Source organism: Falco cherrug, chromosome 6 (assembly GCF_023634085.1).
Source record: "Falco cherrug isolate bFalChe1 chromosome 6, bFalChe1.pri, whole genome shotgun sequence".
In the NCBI taxonomy this organism is placed as follows: Eukaryota; Metazoa; Chordata; class Aves; order Falconiformes; family Falconidae; genus Falco; species Falco cherrug.
The window spans coordinates 67,205,614-67,231,126 of record NC_073702.1 but is presented as its reverse complement, the minus strand read 5'-3'; the positions used below and the strand labels follow the sequence as shown (position 1 = coordinate 67,231,126).

The 25,513-nt window shown below is 39.9% G+C and overlaps 1 protein-coding gene across 6 annotated transcripts in view; it reads right to left on the bottom strand.

The window, feature by feature from the left end:
• The window catches only part of ATG5 (autophagy related 5), an 83,658-nt gene extending 64,135 nt beyond the window's left edge, over nucleotides 1-19,523 (bottom strand). The window contains exons 1-4 of one of the 6 annotated variants that reach the window (XM_055713652.1): nucleotides 19,431-19,523; nucleotides 18,433-18,593; nucleotides 11,309-11,436; nucleotides 5,176-5,254 (exon numbers count right to left, since the gene is read on the bottom strand). In XM_055713652.1, coding sequence (XP_055569627.1) covers nucleotides 5,176-5,254; nucleotides 11,309-11,436; nucleotides 18,433-18,540 — 315 coding nt within the window. In that variant the 5' untranslated portion in view covers nucleotides 18,541-18,593; nucleotides 19,431-19,523. Of the gene's footprint in view, nucleotides 1-5,175; nucleotides 5,255-11,308; nucleotides 11,437-18,432; nucleotides 18,605-19,025; nucleotides 19,182-19,430 lie in introns of those variants that run through there. The other 5 variants (XM_055713653.1, XM_055713655.1, XM_055713654.1 and 2 more) reach the window with 5 other exon arrangements.
• Nucleotides 19,524-25,513: the final 5,990 nt, after the last annotated feature.

Genomic DNA, 25,513 nt, shown 5'->3' with positions numbered 1-25,513 from the left:
GTGGCTGGTTCTGTGAAGAGGTTGGGCAGCCAAGGAAGAGAGAGGAGGAAGAAGCAGAGAGAAGAGAGAACACGTGCCCTGGGTGAAGAGAGACTAGGAGAAGGCAGCAGAGGGACTGGTGTGAAGAGTATGTTGGTATGTGATGGTAAAAGACCTTGTTGCAGCCGGCTAGTTTGGAGAGTGCTGCGACAAGGGAGAAACAAGCAACCACCACTCAACCCCTATTGGCTCTCAATGGCAGTTTAGCACCCATTTCTATACTGGTCTTTGAAAAACATTTCCTCCAAATATCACCATCCACATATATGAACTATGGCATGTATGTCACTTACAAACATTTTTCCTTAAGAGATACAGGAAATCCTTGTCAGCTCCAACTTTACCAAATACATGAGCCTACTACTGACCCATGCGACTTGATTCTATACCCCTTTTATTTGGCACACTGCATTCAGTATTGCGGATGCCATTACCACTCCTCAAGTAACCGTTATCCCCTCAGTAAAAGATAACTACCTTTCCTAATTCATTTATTAAGGAATTATAATTGTAAATCTCATTCAGGTACAGAAAGATTTATTTGGAAATTAACTCATCAGAAGTTCAGCATTGTATAGGTACACAGGGTTGTTCTTTATTTTTTTTATTAACATTTAGTATCACTTGTCATTTTACAGTAATACAGGCATTATCAAAAATTTATTGTCTTTAGTTTTTAAAGGTTTCAAAACTCGCCATGTTTTAGCCCCTTCTTATCCATCCTCTTTTCACAGTTGCTTATGACAGTGCTAAACAGTGGAAACCCCCAGAGCCAAACTAGAGCAGCATCATTCAGTACTCCCTTTCACAACAAGGGCTTGCAATGTATTTTTACACTTTAATTCTCATGTTATTTCACAAGACTACCTCTCCTCTTAACTGATTACAAACTGGCTATTTAAAAAAAGCTTTTGCAAGGGACTGTTCAACCCATTTTGGAAATACAAGTACATGCAACAGGATATTTTTCAAAGGCGTTTACAGTGTAGTTAACATGTCACAGTAGGAGCAATATAATGCTGGAAAACCTCACACCTTCTCTCCTCCACATAAAACCAGGAAAAATAGCGAAGACTGCTTCGAACAACAGGAATTCAAAATATCCAAGAACCACAAACAACAATATGAAAGGGAGTGGGGGATTGCCTTACCTTAAGGAAATTGAGGACAACAATGATAGTTCCCTCCTCATGAAGTTACTGAAAAGAGTGACATTAAATAATGGAATTTTATATAGTGGATTCCTCCTTATGACAGTGAACCCAGACTCTGGAAACTGTGGATCAAAAGGATGAGTATCTTCCAAAAACAGAAGTACAAAGGGAAGAAAAGACTGCTAACATCTCTTCCACTGAAGTATACATGGCTTGGCGTTAAACTCACAAAGGAAGTGCCATTGTTACTTAGGGACTGATACATGTGGAGCTGACTAGAAATCGAAGAGATAAAGCTTGCTTCTCCTATGAGGATGGCCAAGTGTAGAGACATTAAAGAGGACAGATCAGAAAGGAAAGTCCTCCTAGGGCAGACCTTGCTCACTTTCTCCACAAAGCTGAGGGTCTCAGCATAATTGGGCCCAAGATGAATGGAAAATATCACTGGGATTGTTACTTGCCAGCTGACATCTGTCTAGGCCTATAAAATGCTTTTAGAAGTTTAACTTACTTGCTCAAATAAAAAAAGTCAAGTCTAGTAACGAATCCAGATGAAAACAGTTAGAAATAGCATATTTCAAGATTGAGAAAGTTCTTTACATGCAAGAAATCAAAACGAGACACTAGCATCCCTCAAAAGAATACGAAGCAGTGGAATGTACTTAATGCCAAGTAATACAGGAACCTAGACACTGGCTTTCACAGTTAAAAGCTGAAGTTTTAGCTAAGTTTATGAAAACAACAGTTTTGTTACAACAATGTTTTTATTACACATGTCTAAATACTGAACTGCAGGGTCTTTTTTTGGACATTCCTGTCTTTCTAAGGGTAGGGATCTCCCTGACTAACCTTCCTCCAATGAACTTCAAGTTAAAGGGAATATCACTCCTGGGGAATGTGTTCCAGAGAACATACATAGGGTAGTCTGCAGAACAGCAAGGAAGTATTTAAAATTGGTCAAAGCTAGCTAAGCTAGTGAAAAGAACCAAGCCACTGTAGTACAAAGGTGTGGCATAGTTAATTTTCCAAGCTTGTAAGGGATAACACTGTGGAAAACACTCTTACAATCCTCAGTGCTGTCTTACCTTTAGAAGAAAAACACTGACACATTTCTATGCAGTACTGTAAGCAGAAGCTGAAAAACCTAAACATGAAAGTGGTAACTTGAAAAACACAATGCTGCATCTACAAGACGTGTATGAAAGTTTCACCTACATGAGACTACCAATATCCCCACTGATTTACAAAATAGGGCACAGAATAGTGAGTTTTATACTTAAATACAGAACATGTATATTTTTTGTTTTGTTTGTTGGTTGTTTGGTTTTTTTTTTCATTTCTACCAGCCTTCTTTCTACTGGAGGAAAGAGTCAAATGTAACAACTTTATTCAGTTGCCTGAGAAAAGGGACAATTGTTAACAAGCTAGTAGCCATGCCTGGCTATACAACTGTGAGATGTGCAGAAAGTTTTAACAGATTCATAAGCAGCTTTAATTCAGGTACTCTTATTGGCGATGTCTTATTGCCTCCATGTTCTATATTTTTTGCAAGAAAAGTTATTAAGGGTTGACTGATTTTCTTAGAAAGCTCAAGCAACACTGGGTTTGTTGCATATACCAGTAGACACCTGCAGCATAAACTTAGTCATAAAGAAGTACATATCATCGGTACAGACAGGACCACTAAATGACCTCTCACATAAAACTGTTCCAAAACCATCACAGGTAACTTCAATCTAGTTTCATAGCTCTATTCCACCTATGTTTATCTATCAGTTCTACCTCACAAAAATACCTGTTTATACTGTGCCAGTTTAGTTGCATTAGGCTCCACTTACAGAAAATCACAGCAACAATAGAGCTTTAAAAACTGTGTCCCCTGGCACACCTGATTTCCTCTCCTCCAACAGCACTACCCATTTCCACAGCCGTTTGCCACCTCTTATCTACTATACAAAATCTGGAGAGCTGGTTACCAGGCTGAGAACATGAACAGTACCAGGCATGCCGCAGCGTGGCATGCGATAACAGGAAGGGATAGTTACCCCCCTTAAAGCCACACCTGGGTAACAAAAGCAAATTTTCAGACTACAGCTTCTCACAATTCTCAGTCCTTACTACACTTACAAGCTCATCCTTCTAAGACTACTTAAGGCAACTGTATTTCAGCTTTACTAGAGATATACACGCATGTTATTTTACTGCGTATCAGAAGTACAAATTAATAAACTGTTTCTTCAATGCAAACAGAAAGCATGTCTATTATTTGGCCTGCATGCATAACACAAGGAAAATTACAACTACCTGTCAACTTTCAAACTTCTGCTGAACAGAAATAAACTTCTTTCATATTTTTAACATGGAACAAAGAAAACTGATGGGGGAAGAGAAAAGTTAAAATAAATGTGAGACAACTGTTGTTGACTGCATGCTTTGCTAAAAGAAAGGAGAAAGCCATGACAGCAGAAGTTAAACCCCAGAAAAATCGACTACTGTTCAATTAAGCAAAAAAAAAAAAAAAAAATTATGGCTCTTTGAAGGATTACCACACACAAGTGAAAAGAATAATTCAGGCAGCAATCTCACATCTAAACTATTTAGCTGTAAGAAACTAAGACATGAAAATATCTTCAATATTTTTACATCTTTGATATATTTCAGTTATGTTTTGACTTCAAGGATTAAGAGGGGTTTATTTAAATAAACTTTCAGATTACATCAAAAACAGGAAGAGAGATTAAGCAGGTGCTTAATCCAAGGTGTTATATTTTTAAAAACTAAATTACAGCTTTTAAAATACTGCCATAGCAGTAAATTATTTCTGCTGATCTTTAATATAGACCTTTGAGACAAACTTAAATTAGCTGATCTTTTGGCAAGCAGCAATATAAGGACATTAAAGTCACTTTACATTACTACATAAAATTAAATGCACTGTGGTGCTGCAACTTATTTCTCAAAACGGCTCTACTTTTGGATGGCAACATTCACACACTGCCAACTGTTAATCTTCCAGAGCTCTCAGAAGGTGTAACAATTAAATCATGACATAGAGATGCCCTACAGTTTCTTCAAAACACTCTGGAAGCATCTTCATCCCAGCTCTCTCTGACATTGATCTGACAGAAGTGTGGTAAATACAATGGTTTCAAGAACAGCCCCAACTTCAGATTCATTCAGTCAGTCATTTTAAAAGTTTCAACATGTGAAAATATGTATCATAAGAACGTATGATTCCAGTGCATACTTTCAAAAACAGACTACTCCTGTTAGCAAAACCTTTCCTAAAACATCTTCAAGAAAAGAATTCTTCCAAGAAAAACATTCAAAACACGTCTGCTTCCCAGTAGACTTTTTATTTCATGTCACATCTCACACAGTTAAACCAAGCCTATTAACCTAGTCCTTCCCTTTGGATCAGTCTTCCTATTGCATTGTTTCTTTTACAATGAAGAAATTAAGTTTCAAAGTTAAATACCATGATTTCTAGTTGTGATTTTGACTTCAGAACATACCTGGGATTATTGTCTCAATGCCTTTTCAGAGTATGAAAGAATCCTGCACCAAGCTAACCCTGCACAAGTACTCTTCTGAGCAAAGATCAGTAGCTATGAAGTCATACCTAATGGTTCTACAATGTGCAATCAAAATAACGTTTCTCCTGTGACTAAGCTATCACAAGACCAAACTCCTTTCCCTCAGTTCTCTAAAGGGGACCCACACGAAGTACAACAGCACTCCCTGACTTCAAGTATTTCTACAGTATCTCATACCCATGCTCATGTCCCTAAAGGGACAAGCATTTCTCATTCTTTCCAACCTTCAGTCAACTCAAGCTGACTGAGTTAAAGACATAGAAAGTTCTCCCCTTCAAGTCATACCATTCACTTATTTACAAAATAATTATGAAGCCTCCTAGCTTCCAAATTTCATGCAATCCCACACTCACTTGTTCTTAACTAAAGGTGTATTTCAATTTTACCTTGAAATGCACTGTGATGCTCCAAGGAAGTGCTGTATTTGATGCATGGAGATCAAACAGCAAACCAATTGGGTAATGCCTAAAAATGAAGAGATATTAAATGAACAAAAAAGCTGTGCATTTAACTCTACATATGGCAGTTAATATACCTGCATTTATATGAAAAAAACTAGCTGTTCAACTCCCACAATTAACATTCATTATTGCCGATTCATAAAAGTTACACAGGCAGGTAGAAATGACTGACAGTTTCTGGCAGAATCAAGTCTACACTTCGTATGTTCAGTATCTAAAACAGCGATCTCCAAGCTGTGCCCACAAAACACTGCCAGTTTTGCAACAGCATAGGTAGCTGCCCTATGGAATCCTTCAAAACAGTATTTTTAGTTAAAAAAGCTTGATAACCGTTGGAAGAGCTGGTCTGACAAACTTATACATGCTTTTAGGTACTGTAATGCCACAGGTTCATACCACACTGACCCTTAACATCTCCTCCCTCTCCCACCTGCCTGATGTCACTGTGGAGAGTTAAGTAGTCAGGTAAAACAAGGACATGCCTGTAAAAGGACTGAAAGAGGATGGATCAAGATGAACTCTGTAACTCTACTATCAAATTAAGAAGGGGGGGGGCGGGAATATAGGACTTTTGTATTTCAGTGGCATTCTAGGTTGAAGACGTCAAACAGAGAAGCTGCTTCCTCCAAATATTCATTTCTGCCTTATAACTTTGTCTCCTTTAAATTTACTAGAAGATACAGCCTCTAGTAATATAAGGAATATATATCACAGAACAATACTTCCACAGGCACTGTAAAGAGGTCTTTTTCTGCAATTTTCTCACAAGCAGACACTAGCAAGATTTTTGATAGGGTGGATTTTGGTTTGTTTTGAGTTTATTTTTGGGTTTTTTGTTTTGGGTTTGTTTGGGTTTTTTTTGCATTCAGCATACCAACTCCATTCTTTTATCTTTCAAAATTCGTAACTGAAAGAGCCTTACTCACTTCTCATCCTATGGAGAGATAAACACACACTTAACTGTAAACTCAGTAGCATCACTGAATTAAATGGGACTGACCACAGGACACAGAGCCAAGCACATACATAAAAGTTTTGAAAGTCCAGACTTTTAAAAACCACCTGTGCCAAGCCAATTTCCTGACTTGCTACACTTTCACACAACAGTGCTTTAGCACCCTCTATGGGTGAGCTAACCCCAAAGCTAAAGACAAAGTCACCGCAATAGCAAAATAAAACCCCCCAAAATAGTACTACGATTCTTGAATTTACCTATTGCACTGGTAACTTCTTTAAAGAAAGAATAGAGGGAAATGTCAAGAAAGTATCTAGATCTGTGTTTTCCTGACAAAAGGGAATGAAGAATACAGCTAACGCATATCCATATACGCTCAAGTTTTTACCACCAAGACTTATTACTACTAACTGCCAATCACGCCTTCAGTTCTTCCACAGAGATTCAGCAAGAGTTCCATGAAAGAGTGGGTTTTCAGGTGAGCTAAGTAACAAAGAGACAAGGTGAGAAGAAAAAGAGGACTTGTCAATGCACGTGGAATAAAAAAATCCCAACATTCCCTCACTCCACTCTTAAGTGTGTATCTACCTTGTACTATGAGCCAGTATTCCCCGATTAAAATCTTGCTTCCAGTGTCACTGCTGCAATACTGTTCCTGAACTTATTTGAAAAAGAGGTACTGCAATTAAAGAAATATACAAATGCTCTCTGGAACCTACAGTAACCAGGAGAATTAAAAAAAAAAAAAAATCAAACCCCCAAGAAAGCCTTTAAAGAGTTGCCCCCCTCAAAAAAAGAAAAAAAAAAAAGAAAAAAAGAGAAAACAAACACAACAAAGCCAAGAGAAATGTCCAGATACCAGAAAGGTATCATTTCGAGAAATATTATTGTATTGCTGAAATCAAATTAGAGTGGGAGCCAAGAACAGGCAGACTGTGCAGAACTCAAAGGAAACAATGGGAAAAATACCAAAGAGAAATCTCTAAGAGCCCACAAATCTTTTTTTTAAAGTTGCTAGAACAATGACCGGTTCTGGAAAGTCTTAAATCTATAGAAATGTAACAGCACCTTGACTTCCAGCCACTGTCAATTTATGATTGCTTTTATTGTTATACAGAAGGTGGTTTCAGAGTATGACAGAATTCCTGAAAAACACCACATTAAGTACTTCAAAAGTGACGGATTGACAGTAAGGAAAATTAATTATTACTCCTCTAGCAATTTCTTTCTGAACCCAGGACAGAAAATGACAGCGCGAGTTGGTAGGCTGTTTCCAGACCAGAATAATTTACTGTGGTAATTCAGTAATTCACTGTGACATGAACTGATAAAACCAAGACCAAAAAAATCCTATGTTCTAGAAGTATCTGAGCTACTAAGTATATCAAGTGGCCAAAATCTAGCATTTAGGTATTTCTATGAACAAATGTCTCATTAAGGGAAATCTTGGCTGCATCAAAAAATAGTCTCACCTTTTCCTTTAGTATTAATTAAGAAATAATTTTTTCTTAGATCTTTTAAGGAAACTCTAGCATTTTCCAACAACGTCAGATATGTCTGATCAAATGGTGCTTTGACCTGCTGAGATTTGCTGCTTGTTAAGAAGCTGCAGACAGACTGGCGAGGTTTCTCCTGTGCTTAGTTTATTAGCCCTTACTGTTTAACCACACTGGCACAAATCCTAAGAACTGCGAGGGAACACTTGAGTGTTACCAAGAATGACTATACAGTTCCAGGGGCAAGGTGGCATCTCCACAATTTTGCCATTGAAGGAGAAAGGCTCAGAGGCATGAATGCTGGTCAATAACTGCAGGTCAATAACTGGTTGTGACAATAAGGACTTGGCTTTTACAGTCACAGGACACTCTTCGGGGATAAAGGACTGCTAGGGAGAGATGGAATCCACCTAGGCAGGACAAAAGTATTCACCTTCAAGTTGGCCAGCCTGGTGAGGAAAGCTTTAGACCATAAACGGGTGTGAATAAAATCCCACAGACCAGCAGAAATTAATGGACACAGGTGGAAAGCAAGTGGTGAAAGGTGACAGCTACAAGGGAGATAGCAAAATCATAAAAATAGGATAGAAGCGAGTCTGACACAACTGTATCTACATAAAAGTACACAGCCTGAGGAACAAGCAGGAGAAACTAGAGCTCCACATGCAGTGACATAACTGACAGTATTGGGCTACCTGAGACATAGTGTTATGGATGGATGGACACAAGCTGCTCAGGAAAGACAGGCAGAGCAGATGAGGGCAAGAGAGTTGTCTTTCATGTCATGGAGTAGCTTAGATGTGTGAAACTTAATGGGACAGACAACAGGTTGTTTGAGACCCTGTGCTTCAGGATCAGAGAGACTAATAAGAGCAACATCATGGCGAGTTTGTTACAGATCATGCAATCCAGGTGAGGAAGTAAAGTCTTCTTCAAACAGCTGAAGAAGTTTCTGCATCTCAGACCCTGATTCTTGTTAATCTGTGACATCTGCTGGAAAAGCAACACAAGTAGTCAACATTTCTTGATACAGGACCAGAGCTGGCCTGCAGGTGAATCCATTACTTACTAACAAGACAAAATAGTTCTGGATGTGATAATCAGCAGCAGCTTTGACTGTAGTGACCATGAAAAGCCAGAGTTCAAGATCCTGGAGAGGCTGATAGAGCAGAGTAAGAAGAATACAGACCTTTGACTTCACTCACCACTTCCCTCCCGGTGCCCCTTGCACAATTCACTCTCGGCCACCTCGGAAGCACCACTGGACAGAGCTTTTAGTCCCTCACCTGCAGCCAGAGCACTGAACCTATCCTGTAGTTACAGAAACGCAAATGGAGAAGGAGCCTTCCTCCTGTTGCCACAAGTCACAAGCTTCCAGCCCTTCCATCATCTTAGGAGACTGTTTGCCAATCCAATAATCACAGACTCTGCCTGCATCTCCTTCAATGTAGCTGTAAGTTTAGGTTCCTGCAGGGTCTCCTGAGAAGATCTGATCCATTTCCTTTTGTAGTCTCTGATGCTGCACAGTCTGATAATTTCCTCCTGCAGCTCCTTACCCCTTACCTTGGTGACATAGACCTGCTCCCAGTACACATCACCTACAGGCAAAAAGACCATCTTCCCCTGCTCCAACAAGCTCAGTGGGAGGCCCCGGACCCCTGCAAGTCCAGACCTGGAGAACTTCATCCTCCTTCAGGACCCTGACCTGAGTGCTGCAGACTGTGAAATTGAAACTACATTTCAGATTTCCTCCTGTTTTCCAGTGAGATTTTGAACAGCTGCAGCTGAAAAGAGAGACACTACATCCCAACCAGGTATGAAACCACACACACTGTAAGCAATGTGACCTCACAGTGCAAAGTAAATAATTAGAATAAACAATATTATTAGTAAGTTCTATTTGATTCTGAATGTGGAAGTTATACTTAAAAAGATTAAGCATTAATGCTCACTATTCTTTCTCTACAAACTACTAGCTCAATCTAATTCTCAGTTCTGGTATTTGGGTCTGCCCTGCAACAAGCTTCAGCTATTCAGAGTATTATCATTCTCCTAAAACAATGGTTTGCTGATAGCGGTTTCCTTAGAAAAGCAATTATACTGAAACTGGTGAAGCTCTTCCTGGTAGAATACGCTTAGGCTTTCTGAAAGATCAGAGTCTTAATTAGCAGACCATAATTACACTATTCATTTTCATTTCAATGTTCTATGAGTTTACTAACTCTTCACTTAGAATTATAATTCTAATTTTTACTCTATACTTTTATTCTATAATATAGGTTGGGGTTTTTTAAATTCCAGCTTCAACATCATGGTATTTGAAAACTTACAAAAAATACAGATCTCATTTTGGTTGAAGTAAAGAGCCTCTCCTTCCTTTCTTGTTACAACTTCAGTGAAAACTTACAAAGTTTCCCCCCATGATCTACCTAAGATAATGAACACACTGGTACCTTGTTTATTTGGATGGTATCCATGACTCAAGGTCACCATGGCACACCAAGAAACCCTGGTGTGTATTTCTTGAAACCAAGAAATCATTGTTAAATTTCATGTAATTTAACTAAGATGCCTAAAGCTGGGTTTGCCAAGCAGTTTTGAAAAAGTGAAAAAAGCTAGTTCTTATGCTTTTCTATTTACATGTTTTTAAGGTTTACACTAGGTTGGTCTCAAAGAAACAAGAGTAGAAGATATCTACTGCATCACCAAGTCTAAAGAGATTCTATGATGTGATGCTCACATCACAAAACAATCCAGGTGCAAGAAGCTAAACCAGCCACCGTAAGTCTTCTTTCCTATTATGATACAGGAAAAGAGATACAAAATCTCTTCAGCATTCAAAATACTAAATACTTTCTGGAGAGCCTATGTTATCTATGCAGAGCTAGCAAACACTGCAGCTCTATCTTTATGGCAGAAATGGAAAGAAACAAATCTTATGAACAGTACTTATGAATGAAAACTAATAAATGAAACAATGTCAGTCTTATTCCCCAACCTTGGGGGGGACAGGATGGAAGATACTTTAATAGACCATATGACAGAACAAAACCAGAATCAACATCAATCAGTTCAGTAAAGTTGAACTAATTGAATTCAACAAGAGCCTGTGCATCAATATTAGATTATCTGTTTTACAGTGCAAGCACATATCACACCAGTAAGAAGTGAAGGCTACGCACTTATCTTTAAGCATATATTTTACTTGCATTCAGACTCTAGAAATAATACTTCCTATCTGTGTTATTAGGCATCCTTTAAGGAAGTAGGATAACCTAAACGAAAATTTATTTAATGATTCTACTGCAAGAAACTACAGTAAAGCCAAAGCCACAGGTACTTTGTATTACAGTAAACTAGAACAAAACCAACAGGTGCAGCACAATCTCTGCCATATACATATAGTAAGTACAAGCAGAATAGTCAAAAATACATTCAACATTAAACCTTCTGATTTTCCTCAACATGCTTTTCTTACTCTCCTCCTCTTTTGCCATCTTTGAAATCCAATGGAGTGACTGGTTTAGGAAAAGTACTGACAACATGCTGAACTTGGTAACTCTTTACACAATAAACTAAGTAAAGGTACAAAGTTAAATAAACTCACCATTTCAGTGGTGTACCTTCATATTCAAACCATATTTCACTAACTTCCTCTTGTCTCATAACTTTCTGAAAGTGTTTCTTTACTTTGTCTGTTACCAGTGTCAAGTAGCTTATCCTTGGCAAAAGCAGCTGAAAAAAAATATTACAGAAGCTTTAAATATTCATAAAATTTACTATATTAATAAAAATCTGTAACAAGTATGCATTTTCATAACCAAAATTCAGTCAGCATTCTCCACACACACACCCCCCAAACGTCAGATGTCTGTTAGACCGTTTACTTAAAGGTCAATGAAAGGCTATAAAATTATGCTCTCAGAAGATGTATAATAGTAGCATCCAATACAATAACCGACAAAAAAATAGTAAAAAAGTTCTTGATTCTTTTGATGTGGTGCTAGGGAGAAGAGTGGAATTTAATTTCTGCTTTTCTGTATTTAAGCAGGCCAAAGAGCATTTTAAACAATTTTTATATGACCAGATAGGAACATGTTCTAAGTTCTTATTGAATATAATGAGCAACTGTGTAACAGCTATTATTTCAAAATAGAAATTCCTACAAAATTTAAAAAAAAAAAAAAAAAAAAGAGTGAAAACTAGCTGCTTAAAGGTTTGGTTTCCAAGTATGTTTTGTATTACCAATAGCCGGCAATTTCCATTTTCTTTGCACTGGGTTTGCCAATTCAAAATCAGAAAGAAAACCATCAATATTTTATCAGTTGAAAGAAGAAACCTTCTTACAGCTTTCTGATACACTAACTTTTTTTCCTCAAGTGTAATGTTGTGCACTATCCAAAACAGAATGCTGTGTTATTTTTATTTGCAACCCCCTCCCCACCGCTCCCCCCTTTTTTTTTTTTAAGTCTCATGTCTAGTAAGAGTGGTTAAGCAGACTGCATCAATCAGACTGATTACTGTATAGCACATTTACTTACGATTTATCAGTCTGTAAGCTTTAACAAACAATGCCTTTCGGTATTCCCAATGAGGAAAGTTTAACATCCCTGTAAACTAACATTTAGCTTTGGAGCCCATTTTAAATGAATGGTATTCATCCTGTAAAGTTAATTTAATTTCCTAATTATTAATAGATGGGTCTAAGGAATAAATAGAAATAAATTGCATTTCTCATATTTAGAGAAACATTTGTTTTCCAGTGTTCCTCACAACCAGTGCTGTTTCTTAAAAAGTTTTCTTTATAGTATACGGATAATGCTAGGCCTTAAGTGAATGTCTATGGCACAGACATCCAAAACTATGTAAGGACATATTACAAAAACTTGATCTCTGCTGCAACATTCTTCCAGAAGCTCTCCAACGATTAGACCACACTTTGATCTATAAATTAGATATTTTGGCCATTATACTAGAATTTATTTACAAATACCAGATTCACAAAGAAGTAAGGAGAGTAAATCAAGAGCAAGTTCTTATGAAGGAGAATGGATTTGTCTTTTTGATAATGCTGCATTAGGTTACTAATCTGCATACATCTGTGAAACAACTAAATTTTAGGATTTATATAAAACTACAAGATTATCAAGACTCACCACTACCACAGTCATCAAGTCAGTTAACACTATCTTTTGTGTACCATATGGTTTTCTTTTTCCATCTGTTGCTCTTATTACCATCATCATATTGTTTCTACCTTCTTTCATAGGAGTCCAATCCAGCAAGGTAATTAAAAACAGCCTTCAGTTTTAAAATGTGAACAATCTCAAATTCGATGAAGTCATGTACACACTCAAGTCATAATTGTCTGGTACCTCAATGACTTGAATGAGAATATAATCTTACCCTTTTTAACATAATTCCACATATCTACACTGATTGTTCTTGAGACAATATAGTCTAGGCTATTCCAATCAACCCCAAATATTTTGGTAACAATTCCATATTATTTCTGTGTGATATTCACAGTTAAATTAATGCTGGTATATTCTGCTATGAGACCTATCTGGACTGCTACAAAAGCCAGTTTTCAGCATGCTGCATGTGGCACAGCCCTGCAGGAACTGATAAATACATTAGTGTTATTGATTGCAACAGTTTGACATAACCCTTTAAACTGCATAACTAACTTCTCCTGTAAAATACTTCAGTTTGTAGTGTAGAAGAACAACACAGTTTCTATTTCAACACAATTCGAGATCAGAGACTATAACCAAGCAGCAAGTAACTGAATTTAACAGAATGCGGTCAGCACTCCCAATGGGCCTCTGGAGTACAAAACCTAACAGTTAAATCAGGTTAACAGGGACTGCCTGTTTTTCAGAGATGCTGGGCATCTGCAGCACCTACTGAACTTTTTTTTTTTTCAGTCTTCCCACCTCTTGTACCTTGCTACAGTCTTTCCCTTCCATGGGAGACATGAAAGGATCCAATGTATTACTTTTCTAGCTTTAATTATTCTAGAGATTTACAATTATACTAAACCTGTTAAGTGAGACTTTTAAAAGCATAGTTTAAAGACATTTTCATTTTGTTACCCCTTTTAATATCCCTTCTCCACCAGTTGCCTGCACTCTGTTAAAGATACCAGTTAACATAAAACATTTTTACTCAAAAAATCTTGTAATTTTTAAAAGCTATTACTGAGTATAGGTACTCAAAAATACTTAGAAAAAAGCGCTTAATGTATTTAACTATATGCTGGGCTTTAGTCAATCTCTCTGACAGCAGAATCATGTTAATTGTTTTATAGAGGCCTCTATGTGCAAACCACAATTCTACACAGCAATCCACCTTCTAGACTATTAGACACTCACAAGCTTCGCCAAGACTTCAGCGATGTGGCAAGGAGCCTTCACAAAGCCGTGTCCACCAGAATGTCACCTCTCCCACAAACACTTTTGCTGCTGACTCCTAAACCAGTCCACGCAGCCAATGAGGCTATACCCTTTCAGCCTTTGATTACCCTACAGCAATACTTCTGGATGCTGGGAATGAACAGCCCTTGGGTTAGGGCTGTAATACCCAATTAAGAAAAAAACCCCACATGATCATATAAGATCTATCAATCGAAGTTAAACACACCCCACTAGGTGAGATTTGCACAATTACCTTTCTTTTTTTGGACAAATAACCTTCTATCAGCAGGCTATGTGCTAACGGTTAGAACATTGCTATGAAAATCAAACACGCCCAACAATGCAAGTAATGTAACAACCTGAATGCAACCTGAATGTAGGACTGATAGATCAGTACACAATATGCTAAAATTACATATAATAAATTAAATGGCCTAGAGTACTTCACGGGCAAATATGCAGACAAGGTAGTATCAATGTTTGTAATGATTAGACTGAGCATGCATTTAGCATAGATTCAATATTTTCTCTTACACTATTTAAACTTAGAATTAACTAATACTAAAGTGCATGATATAGCATATAAGGAATTAAACAGAAGAGGATTCCAGTTTTGATTCAAGTTCTATGGCAACTGGCTCAGTCATGCTGCTCAGCAAAAGAAACCTGAATGAAAAACCCTGCTTTCATTTGAGCTTTGTGGCTCAGAAGGAGCCACGTCCGTCTTGTCCCCTAGAAAGGACGGGCTTGTAAGAAGATTCAAGAGAAGTCTAAAGAGGTCAGTGGGTGAATTTTAAGTGTCAAGACTGAGAAGGATTCCTGATATGTTAAGTGAAGCTGGGAGCCTTTCCTTCCAGCAATCGGTTGCATAAGTTTTCTCCCACTCAGCATACAAACAAAAAGCTGGCATAAACTCCCTCAAAGTAGTCAGACTATATGGTATAAACGCAAGTTTACAACCCACTGGGATCAAATTGCCCATTGCAACAGTAATGAAGACATCACAAACAAATTGCACAGTACTAACAATTAAAAAAATAACATTTAAGAACATGAAAAAAACCTTGAAATTCATATTCACATCTGAATTCTTAAGTCAATGGCCATACCAAATGTAATTATTTAATCCTTTAAAAATAAACGGGTACTAGTTCTTCATTAAAAACAAGACACAACAATAATTAACTGCCTTTGATATGATTTCTAGCCTTAGCTTTGAAAGACATTGTGAAAAACATGTACACAATTTACATACGCTCAGCTTAAGCCAGAACAGCTATACAAAACTGATGCGGTGGAGCAAACTAGTAAGATTAGGAGTTCTCCTCATTAAATTAAGAAAACAAAAGTGAATCTCCAGACACATTAGCAGGCAGGATAAATCCTAGTAGGCTAGAACATGCCATCCCCAAAATTACAGAAACTGCAACACCTTCCTTTTGCATATTGTACATTGCTACAGTATTTAATCACAATAACCAGGAATGCTTTCTGTAGAGGTTAAATGAAATGCAAGCAGCTCTTAATGCCTAAGGAAACGCTTGGCATTATCTTTGTCTAGAAAGAGTATCTCTCCAGCTATCTCCACAGGTTTTGTTGCAGAACAAAACTCCACTTTACATGCAAAACAGATTACAAACCAGAAAAAATTCTAAATTTAACAGGAACTGGACTGGTCTGATCACCAATGTACCCAGGATGAAGAAACAAAGCATCCTAACATGGAATAGCTTCACATACGGTCATCTCAATAGAACAACCTGACACGGAGGAAGCTTAAAAGAATGGCCCAGTCAAGCCTAGTCCCTTGGGCTGAGTATCATACCAACGACTGCCTTCTGCTACAACTTTGTTCTTTACATCTGATAAATCTCAGCCAGTGAGTACTCTGCTTCCTATACACATTTTATTTCTAATTGTTTGCATCAAAAGGCAGACAATACACCATTTAAAAATAAAAATCATAATTTTAGGACTAGAGAAAAATCAGTTCAGCCACAAAGGTAGTTCAACCTTACTGGTCCTAATTATGCTTCCAATTCCAAACACAAGCAACTGTAGGAAACACTCCAAAAAACCCAACGTATCCATTTCCAGTGTAACTCTGCAGAAACCTACTTGGTTTGACTACAGGACAGTGCTTTACTTGAGAAGCTTAGTCTTGATGTCACTACTCTTTCCAAAAGATAGACAAGCTCATCTTAAATTAGTTCTGCTACCCCCACGCAGTGCCATAATGCAATACGCACCTACACCACTCCTGTGCTGTGCTAATACATCTAACAAACAAGGGTCTCCTATCACACCACTTGCAACAAACTGAAATCCATCACATGGATTCTAGGTTGTTTTTCTAACCCCGCACCCTCCAGGTCTATCTTCCTTCATCTTCATAAAGCAAGTTCCTCAGAGCAAAAGCATTTTTTCCCCTCTTAACGATGCCAGTATTTCCTTCCCATGCAGCCCTCCCATTTACGGAGGGCAGTCTGGAATACAGAGGTTGTATCTATATTAGCAACTAGTGAGGTGTGAGGAGACATGTAAAGCTGAACAGCTTGTGTCACAGACTGGGAATGTTCATGACACTTTTTTACTACAATTTTAGTTCACTTTTTTCACTTCAGTTTAGCTCCAGTTTGATCCCATACACTATACCCGTTAGCAGCTGAAGCACATCTACTTCAGCTTCACATGAAAATGATTCAGCTTGTGGGCTACAAGACCACTGTGTGATGCAAACCTGGGCACATAAGTGGGAAGGATGAAGACTTGCTTCAAAAATGCATTATAGATCTAAACAAAAACATTAACACAGATGCACTTTGAAACCACAAGAACTAAACCACGATTTAAATTTTGATATTCTACCTTTTACTATTATAAAACCTTGGTCCCTTCAAGAAGCAAAGCTATGTTATCAGCTCCAACATGACCTGAAAAAGGAAGCTAAAATTTTAGAATTGCAATTTCTGAATAACCAGATTTTGCAGAAATAGAGAACTAAGCCTTGAGAATTTCTGTGTACATTTTAAGCAGAATAAATAAAAGAAACGCTACCAGCTTAAAACTAACTCCTTGGCTTAGAAAGTTGGCCACAGCATGAAGATAACATGCTTTTGACACCGATTGTTAAACAGATCAAGACTGCATTTCTCCATACTTAAAATCATACCTTTCATGTAACTTTTAAAATGTTTTTATATATAAGAATTAAAATATATATGTATACATAATACAAAGTCTGAGACTTTTAGATGCTCAGAAGCATTTGGCAATAGGTCAACCACATGAAGTAGAAATACTTCTGTTTTACCAGTGGTGAAACTAAAACACAGAAAGATGAGCACTGCCATCACTGCACAAAAAACATTGATGGTTTATTAGGTTTCAGAAACACACTCAATGCACATGTAAATCAAAAACTGATGACATAAAGATACTGTTAAACACAGGAAAAATTATTTCTGCCCAGTAATATTTTCTAAAAGAGTAGAATAGGATATGACAACACTTAAGATTTCCACATAAAAACTCATAACACAAGATTTTCCTACCAATTACTTGTGACATTTCAAATTTAAGTTTCACTGAATCAGCAAACATTCTCTATCAAGCCAATGTCTACCAGATGCTGAGAGAATGAAAACTGCTAGGTAGACTACAAACAAATACCACATAATTACAAAAGGCACTTCCAGTTTACAACTCAAATACAGCCATCACTCATTTTTATCATCAACTAGCAATCCAGTTCAGGCACGGTACTGTTAAGACATTATAGCTGCTTTTCCTACGTCTGAGCTAGATCTCTCAACACTGCTAGCATTTAAAGAAAAGAAAACTAGCTGAAGTAATCCATGAGCAGAAATACCAAAGCCAGCGTTTGTTACAAGTTTGTGTTGCACAGGTGACTGACCCTCGTGTTTAAGATTACACAAAGCTCTGACTGAAGTTACTTCTGTAGTAAAGTAACATAAAAAATATCTCTTCTTCTGGTCATCATCCAAGAACATACAAAGTCACATAGAGCCACCCCCTCTTACCTACTTGTTGACTTTTTCATCATTTTTTAAATATCATAATTATTCATTATAAGTTTCACTGGTGAAAGAAGCTTAAAGTTTTGAACCACTGTGAAAAGAGACAAATCACACAGTATGGCCATACGGTTTACTTTCATAAGGTACCAGGAATAAGAAGAAAAAAATTTGGGTGGTTATTTTTGTTTCCTCAACATTGCAGCACACATGTAAGAATGAAGGAAACTTAACTATGACATTGGACTACCTGTGACTACCCTCATTATACTCACATAGTAAGGTTCAGCTTCCCTTTCAGTTACCTCATCCTGATACAGAGTGAAACAGGTTGGTATTCGTCCAAACCACACATCTCGAAGTACATCTTTGTCATCTGTCATTCTTCCAATGAATAGTGAAGCACATGTAGATCTGTTTACTTCTTCAACTAGAACTGCAATCCCGCTCCCCCCAAAAAGAAACAAGTCAGCAGGACTGCAAATAAAGCACATCTTGTTAAAGGTCATCGTGACTATGCTCCCACAAGCATTAAACGCACCGGTTTGCACAGAGAACGGCATGAGTTAATGCCTCCGCGTTAACGCTTTCCCAACTACAACACAGGGTGGGATGGCGAATAAACGAGCATTTCCTAAGCCCGCATCACGCCGCAGAGGCAAAGACACCTTTCCCGCTACCGCCCTGCGGCCGCCCCGCAGCTCCCACACCCCTGCGAGGCCCCGGCTTCACCGCGGACCAGCGGCCCCGGACCCATGGGGAGCCGGCAGAGCCAGCGCCCGCAGCCGAGCGGGACACGCAGCGGTGGGGACGACGAAGCGAGCGGGTCTCCCGCCGGCGGGGCCGCAGGCCGGCCCGGGGAGCTCACCGAGGCCTCAGGACGGGGCCCAGCATCGCCATCGCCCGCCGCCGCGCCGAGACCCGGGGGCCCCCGCCAGCATGCTCAAGGCGGAGGCCGCCCCCCGCGCCCGCGGCAACGGCCCGGCCAGGCCCCGCGGTGGCTGCCCGCCTGCCCGTCTCCCTCCCCAGCGGCCGCCCGAGGTGAATCAGCAGCGCACGGCACGGGGCCGAGCCGAGGAGCACCGCGGCGGCAACCCCCGGCGTGCTCTCCCCAGGCAACGGCAAGGCCGGGGGGCGGGCCGCGGCGGCCCCGCCCCAGCCTCAGCCCCGGCCCCAACCCCAACCCCGGTCCCGGCCCGCCGGGGGCGAGCGGCGTCCCGGCCCCGGGCAGCAACGCCGCCGCGGGGGGCGGGAGAGAAGGAACAGCCGGTACCTCAGTCGCGACCCGCGCCACCTGCCCGCACGCGGAGCGTGCGGCGCGCCAGGCAGGAACTGAACCGCGGCCCCGCCCCGCCGTGGCCCCGCCCCTCGCGCACGCGCTGTCCGCCGCACAGCTTCCGCCCGGCTCCCGGCGGGCGGTTCCCGGTGCGCCCGCCCCCAGCCGGCGCCGGAAGCCGGAAGCGGGGCGGGGGGGTGGAGAAGGGCCGGCGGGGGTGGGCTGGGCTGGAGGTCTGCGGGTGGGAAGGGGGCGGAGGGCCTGTGGCTGGGCCCCTCAGGCTGCGGCTCTGCGGCAGCGTGGGTGCCGGGAGGGCGGCGGGAGGGAGTCAGTCCCGCAGCTGCCCCGCTGCGGGGATGCGGCCGCCTGAGCACCCTGCGTGCGCCGTGGGAGCTGCAGCGGCAGGGCCGGAGGCGGGGGTCGCTGGGCTGCCCGTGTGACCGGCCCTGGGCTCGGGCCCGCTCCTGAGGCGTCGGCGGAGCTGCTCAGGCGATAGGCCGCGCTTCTGCCGGCGCGCGGGAGCCCGTGAGCGTTAGTGCCGAAAGCCTTGGGTGCTCACGGGGTTAAGCGCTCTTCCGAGTATTTTGAGCACAATCTAACCGCTTAAGGTCTCTCTTCTCTCTTACCCGACTGTTCTCTTTCCCTGTTCTTTATGTGGTATATTTTATACACGATGGTTTTATACCGTGATCACAGGAGGTTGAGGGCATCTCTTCCATTCTGCATCATTTTTTATTGGTCCAACGGGTGCAAGGTCACAGTGAATTCCATCTCTGCGTTTTATAGAACATCTGCATTTCTGTCGCTGTGCGGATCCCCATCTCGCTGTCCTACAAGAGTAGGGGGGAACAGGAAAGGGGCCTTCTCAGGTGGGAGGGAGCATCGTAATTCCAAGATCTGTGTCATAGCTTCCTTGCTAGTATGTGTCACACACCAGCAGTTGTCAAAGCTGGGTTGTTCTGTGGCAAGCCGTACAACTGTAGCAAATGTATTACAACTGGTATTTTGGCAGTTAACGTTTGAAAGAAAACAAAGTGGGTTTTTACCCGATGTGGATGGCGCGCACTGCAATTTCAGTAGCGCGACGTTCTTGCTATGCTGGCTTGTGGCCACCAGATGTCAGACAGTGGCCACCGCTGCTGAAGGCGTCATGAGGAATTCGAGCACTACCGTTACTGCTGACTTTTTGTGGGGTTTACCCAAAGACTGGTATTTTAATGGATTTGTGTGTTGTTTATTCAACCATAGGATCTGGGGAATTTTGATATGTTTTCAGTGTCATCTGGAAGATTAGAGAAGTCTGAAGAGCTTTTTTTTTTTTTTTTTTTTCCAGTTTAAATAATCTTGTCATGATCACCTGTTTTTGATAAAACATAATATTCTGAACACAAGCCCTATTGTGAATTATTAGAAAAAAACCCCACCTTTTTGTTAATGCTCTATAAACAAAAAGTTTAGCTGTGGCACTTCTGTGATTTGGGATATACACAGTGAAACTTTGCCTATCTTCTCCTCAAGGGTTTTTGTGACACATTAATTCAAAAAACAGGTAAACTGGTGTAAACCTGAAGTAAACTTCATATTTGGCATGGTCTACCCCAAAGCATAGGGAAAGACAGCACACAGCACGTGCTATATTGCAAGGGCTTTAGACTCTCAAGTGAACAGTTCCCTTACGCTCCTAATACTTACACTTGCTTTGGGTACATGTATTGGGCAGCACCTCCAAAGAGCATGCTAATGCTGAGAAGATGGAAGGGGAGGGTTTCCTCCAGAAAATACTCTGTGCACTCACAACAGTTCAACTAGTGTGGATGGTGTGGAAATTACTGTCTTGCAGACCTGGAATGGCAGAAATTTCTGGATGCTGGAGGAAACTTCCACATAGAACTGCGCAGAACTGATTCCGCAGTTACAAATGCACTGCAGAATGCAGTTACAAATGACCCACAAGCACTGGTCACTGCTACAGGCTTCTCTATGGAATTCTACAAGGACCCCCCTTAATGCTGTTCCAGGTCCATTGAAACTGGTTTGATGACGATGCATTGACTAGTGGAGCTCCTATGAAGTACCAGTTCCACTGCAAGGAAAACCCCACCCTGCCCTAGTTATAAGCTTTATATATATATTTATTTTTATATATATATATATATACACACACATATATAAAAAGTTATAAGACTTACAAACTTTCAGGCGGCTTTGCACATATGGATTTCCCTACAGGAAATCAAGAAGAACCACATGGGGTTTTTTTGCCCTTTCCTCCTATGAGTTCCTCAGAGTTCTTCTATAGGAAAGGATAGTTTCGGTAGTGCTGAAGGGTTTGACTGATCATTGTAGCAGCATCACTAAAGATAATGCCAGCTTGTATTGAAAAAAAAAAATGGCCCAGAAACATCCACTGGCACAACTGCTCCCACTCACTTTTTCTCATGAACAGGAAGAAGTCTGCCAGCACTGCTCTTAGCTGTAATATTGACAGTGTTGTATAAACTGAGGATGTGACACATTTTTGATGCTGCCTGTGCTTACCTCCTGAGCCTTACTTAACCTCTACTGCTACAGCTCTTGAAACACACTGTTGGCCAGCTAGACTGTGTAATCAGAATTCTGTTGATTATTAAGGACAACTACCAAACAGATTAAACATTTACTTTTGCATTATTCTCTCACGTATAGTATAAGGAACATAGACAACCTGACTCGGGCATATGGATTCCACTCCATAGGCTGAAAATCGAACACCATTGAGTGCCCAAGTCTTTTGCTGGATCTAGATACAAGATGCTAAGGAGAGAATAAAACAGGAAGTTATAAAGTGAGATAACTTGCTGTTTAGAGTTATCTTCCTATTTAAACATCATAGTATCTTCCTATTTAAGAATCTGCTGATTAACTGCTGGTGTAGTTAGTGAACTAACTACACTAATGCAGTAATGCACTAATGTATCTTACTAATGCAGTAAGATACACTGTAAACTCTGTGTGAGATTACAGAAACAATAGTTCTATAGACAAATGAGGCTCTGCTTCTGAGATGAGCTTGGCTGTAGATAAATACTGAATACTGAACAAATAAAGTATACCTGAAGTGAATCCCAAGTTTGCTATTAATAGGACTATAAATAATGAATCTGAATTCAAACATGAAAAATAATTGCTAGGATGGAATGTCAAAACAGATACAATAAAAAAGGAATTACCTCCTTTGGCATATTGCTTTCCTCATTGTTATCTAATGCTTCAAGTTGCACCATCACTCAGCAGAATGGACCAATCTAAATTGGAAGGGGAAGAGTTCAACAAACATATTTCCAATTCCAAAGATCCTCAAGCAGTATTCTCCCATTTTAAATGTCATCATCAGACAACACACAGTGAGTCATTGCCTAATGGCACCCGAATTAAAACACCTGTTAGTGACTACATATGGAATGCGAAGATGCTTGTAAAGAACAAGATTGTAATTAAAGATGCATTAATTCTAACAGAAATAAGAGAAATGGAACAGATGGTTTACATATTTGTGGGCAGTTATGTTTTTGTGTAATGGTAGTGGAGATGAAGATTGTAAACAGAGCCACTGTATAATTTATGTTGGAAGGGACCTTTGAAGCCCTTTCCTGACCTCTAGGCCAACACCTCTTCTCAAAGCAGGAGTAGGTACAAAGTTAGATCATGTTGGTGAAGGGAAATAATGCCAACATTCGGTTGCTGAAAAGCTACCTGAAATAAAATGTGAAATATTATTTCCCTCTATATTTTGCTATAACTGGGGTAACTGATATTCATTGCTTTGATCACATGGAACAAATTTAATGCTGCTTACATAGAACTGGTATTTTATGGCACCTACATACATATACACCAAGTAAGGATCACTAATAATAAAGAACCCTGGCAGGTGGACAAAAAATTCCTTTTATTCAGGCCTGGCTCCTCTCTGCACAAAACCCTTACTCGATTAAATCAATGGCAAAATACACAAAGATATGTGAAACTTAACTTACTCTACTGTTACTTTATTAGGAACTGATCAGCAGTCACTACTGATGTTTTGATTTCCCTAATAGTTTTAATAGAAAGCAAAACATATTTTGTTTTAATTTCTTAGCTATTGTATGTAAACAAAAACAGATTGTGAGAATCATGACTGTATACCTTTTAACATGCAACAGTGAGTAAGAGTCAAATGAAACTCATGATGATGCTATTCATATCTAGTTAAACAGTTCATTGTTGCCTACTCCCAGTGCAGAATTGATTTGATTAATTACATGAGAAGCTGACTCATTCATCTGAGACCTGTCTGGAAATATTACAAGAAACAAGTACCACATCTGAAGGCACTTAATGTTTTCTCTTACCTGGATATATTTCTCCTTTCATGCCCTCTTCACCTAGTAATACTGGCTTTCTATGACAGGTGAATAGGCTGAAAATATTCTGGACTGTTTTAAAACTCTTTCTTGTCTAAATAACTGAAGTGTGCTGGCAGCTGTCGTAGTTTTCCCTCACAGAGTTAACTGTTTTACTTTGCTGATTTCATATTTTAATTCTAACTTCGAATTCCTACGTCATATTTCCGACTACCAAAATAATCTTTTATTGCTAAAAGAAGTGACTGGACATTAGGAACTCCTAGTTCTAAGTCTGCCACTTACTACCTTGAACAAAATGTCTTGTGTTTGCTACTTTGTCATAGCCTCATTAAGACATCTTGGTCTTACTAAGGAGGGTGGGAAATACTGTCTTTAAAAATATCAGAACATGTATGTATGGAGATTTCTTATGAAAATAGATCAGAAGTTTTCTTTTTAAATATATTAATAGTGCCAAGAGCCATTTGTTCACTTAGCTATATTTTCAACCCTCTGCATGTTAACTAAGTAATACTTATTCTGTCAAGTATTATCACTTATCAAAGATGAATGTCTAGTATTCAAAAGGCATTAGGACAATGATTCCCAATTATTCCCATTTTTTCTGTGGGGAATACTGACAGAAAGGTTAATGGCTTTGTCAGTACTATCTTGGTATGTGACAGGATTGGCTCCATCTACGTATGATACATAAATTTAGCTATTTATGACTGAGGATTCCACTTAGTGCTGAATCCTAGCATGGCCAGGAAGTAAAACAGAAATATAAGGAGGATAATTTAATAATCCTGTGCTATTTGGCTATTGGAACAGCCTTTAGGCAAGAAGACGTGTCACCTGTAATCTGAATGGAAACCTCTTGTTAATGCTGTTGGGATGTCAGCTTCTGAGACAAGGGCAGTCCTGTTCTCAGTACAAGAAGACACTAAGCACCCATGTGTCACTCGGTACTCAGGAACTGCCAGAACTGAAACTAGCATTAACTCCTGTCTATCAACAAGTAATCTTTTATACTTTGGTAAGAAGACTTCTTGCTGTACAGCTTTATATTAAAATTCTTTCAATAAAGCTGCAAAGGAGTCTCTGCTCCAGTGCCTGGAGGATCTCCTCCCCCTCCTCCACTGACCTTGGTGTCTGCAAGGTTTTTTCTCTCACATATTCTTATAGCTCTCTTATGACTGCTGCTATTGTGCGTTTCTTTCCCCTCCTTCTTAAATACACTATCCCAGAGGCACTACCACCATCACTAATGGGCTTGGCCTTGGCCAGCGGTGGGTCTGTCTTGGAGCTGGTTGGCATTGTCTCCATGAGACACAGGGGAATCTTCTAGCAGCCTCTCACATAAGCCATGCCTGTAGCCCCCCCACTACCAAAACCTTACCATGCAAGCCGAATACAACCTTGAACCATTAACCACTACTCTCTGAGCCCAGCAGTCCAGCCAGTTTTTCACCCACCTTGCAGTATACTCATCCAGTCCACATGTCCTCAGTTTAGCTACTAGTATACTATGAAAGACTGTGTTGAAAGTCTTGCTTCAGATAAGCTGTATCTGTTATTCTCATTTCATCCACAGAGCCAGCCATTTCATCACAGAAGGCAGTCAGGTTGGTCAAGGATGATTTAACCTTGATAAATATGCTGTCTGATTCCAGCTGTCCTTCTCTCCTTTATGTGCCTGAAATGGAAAGG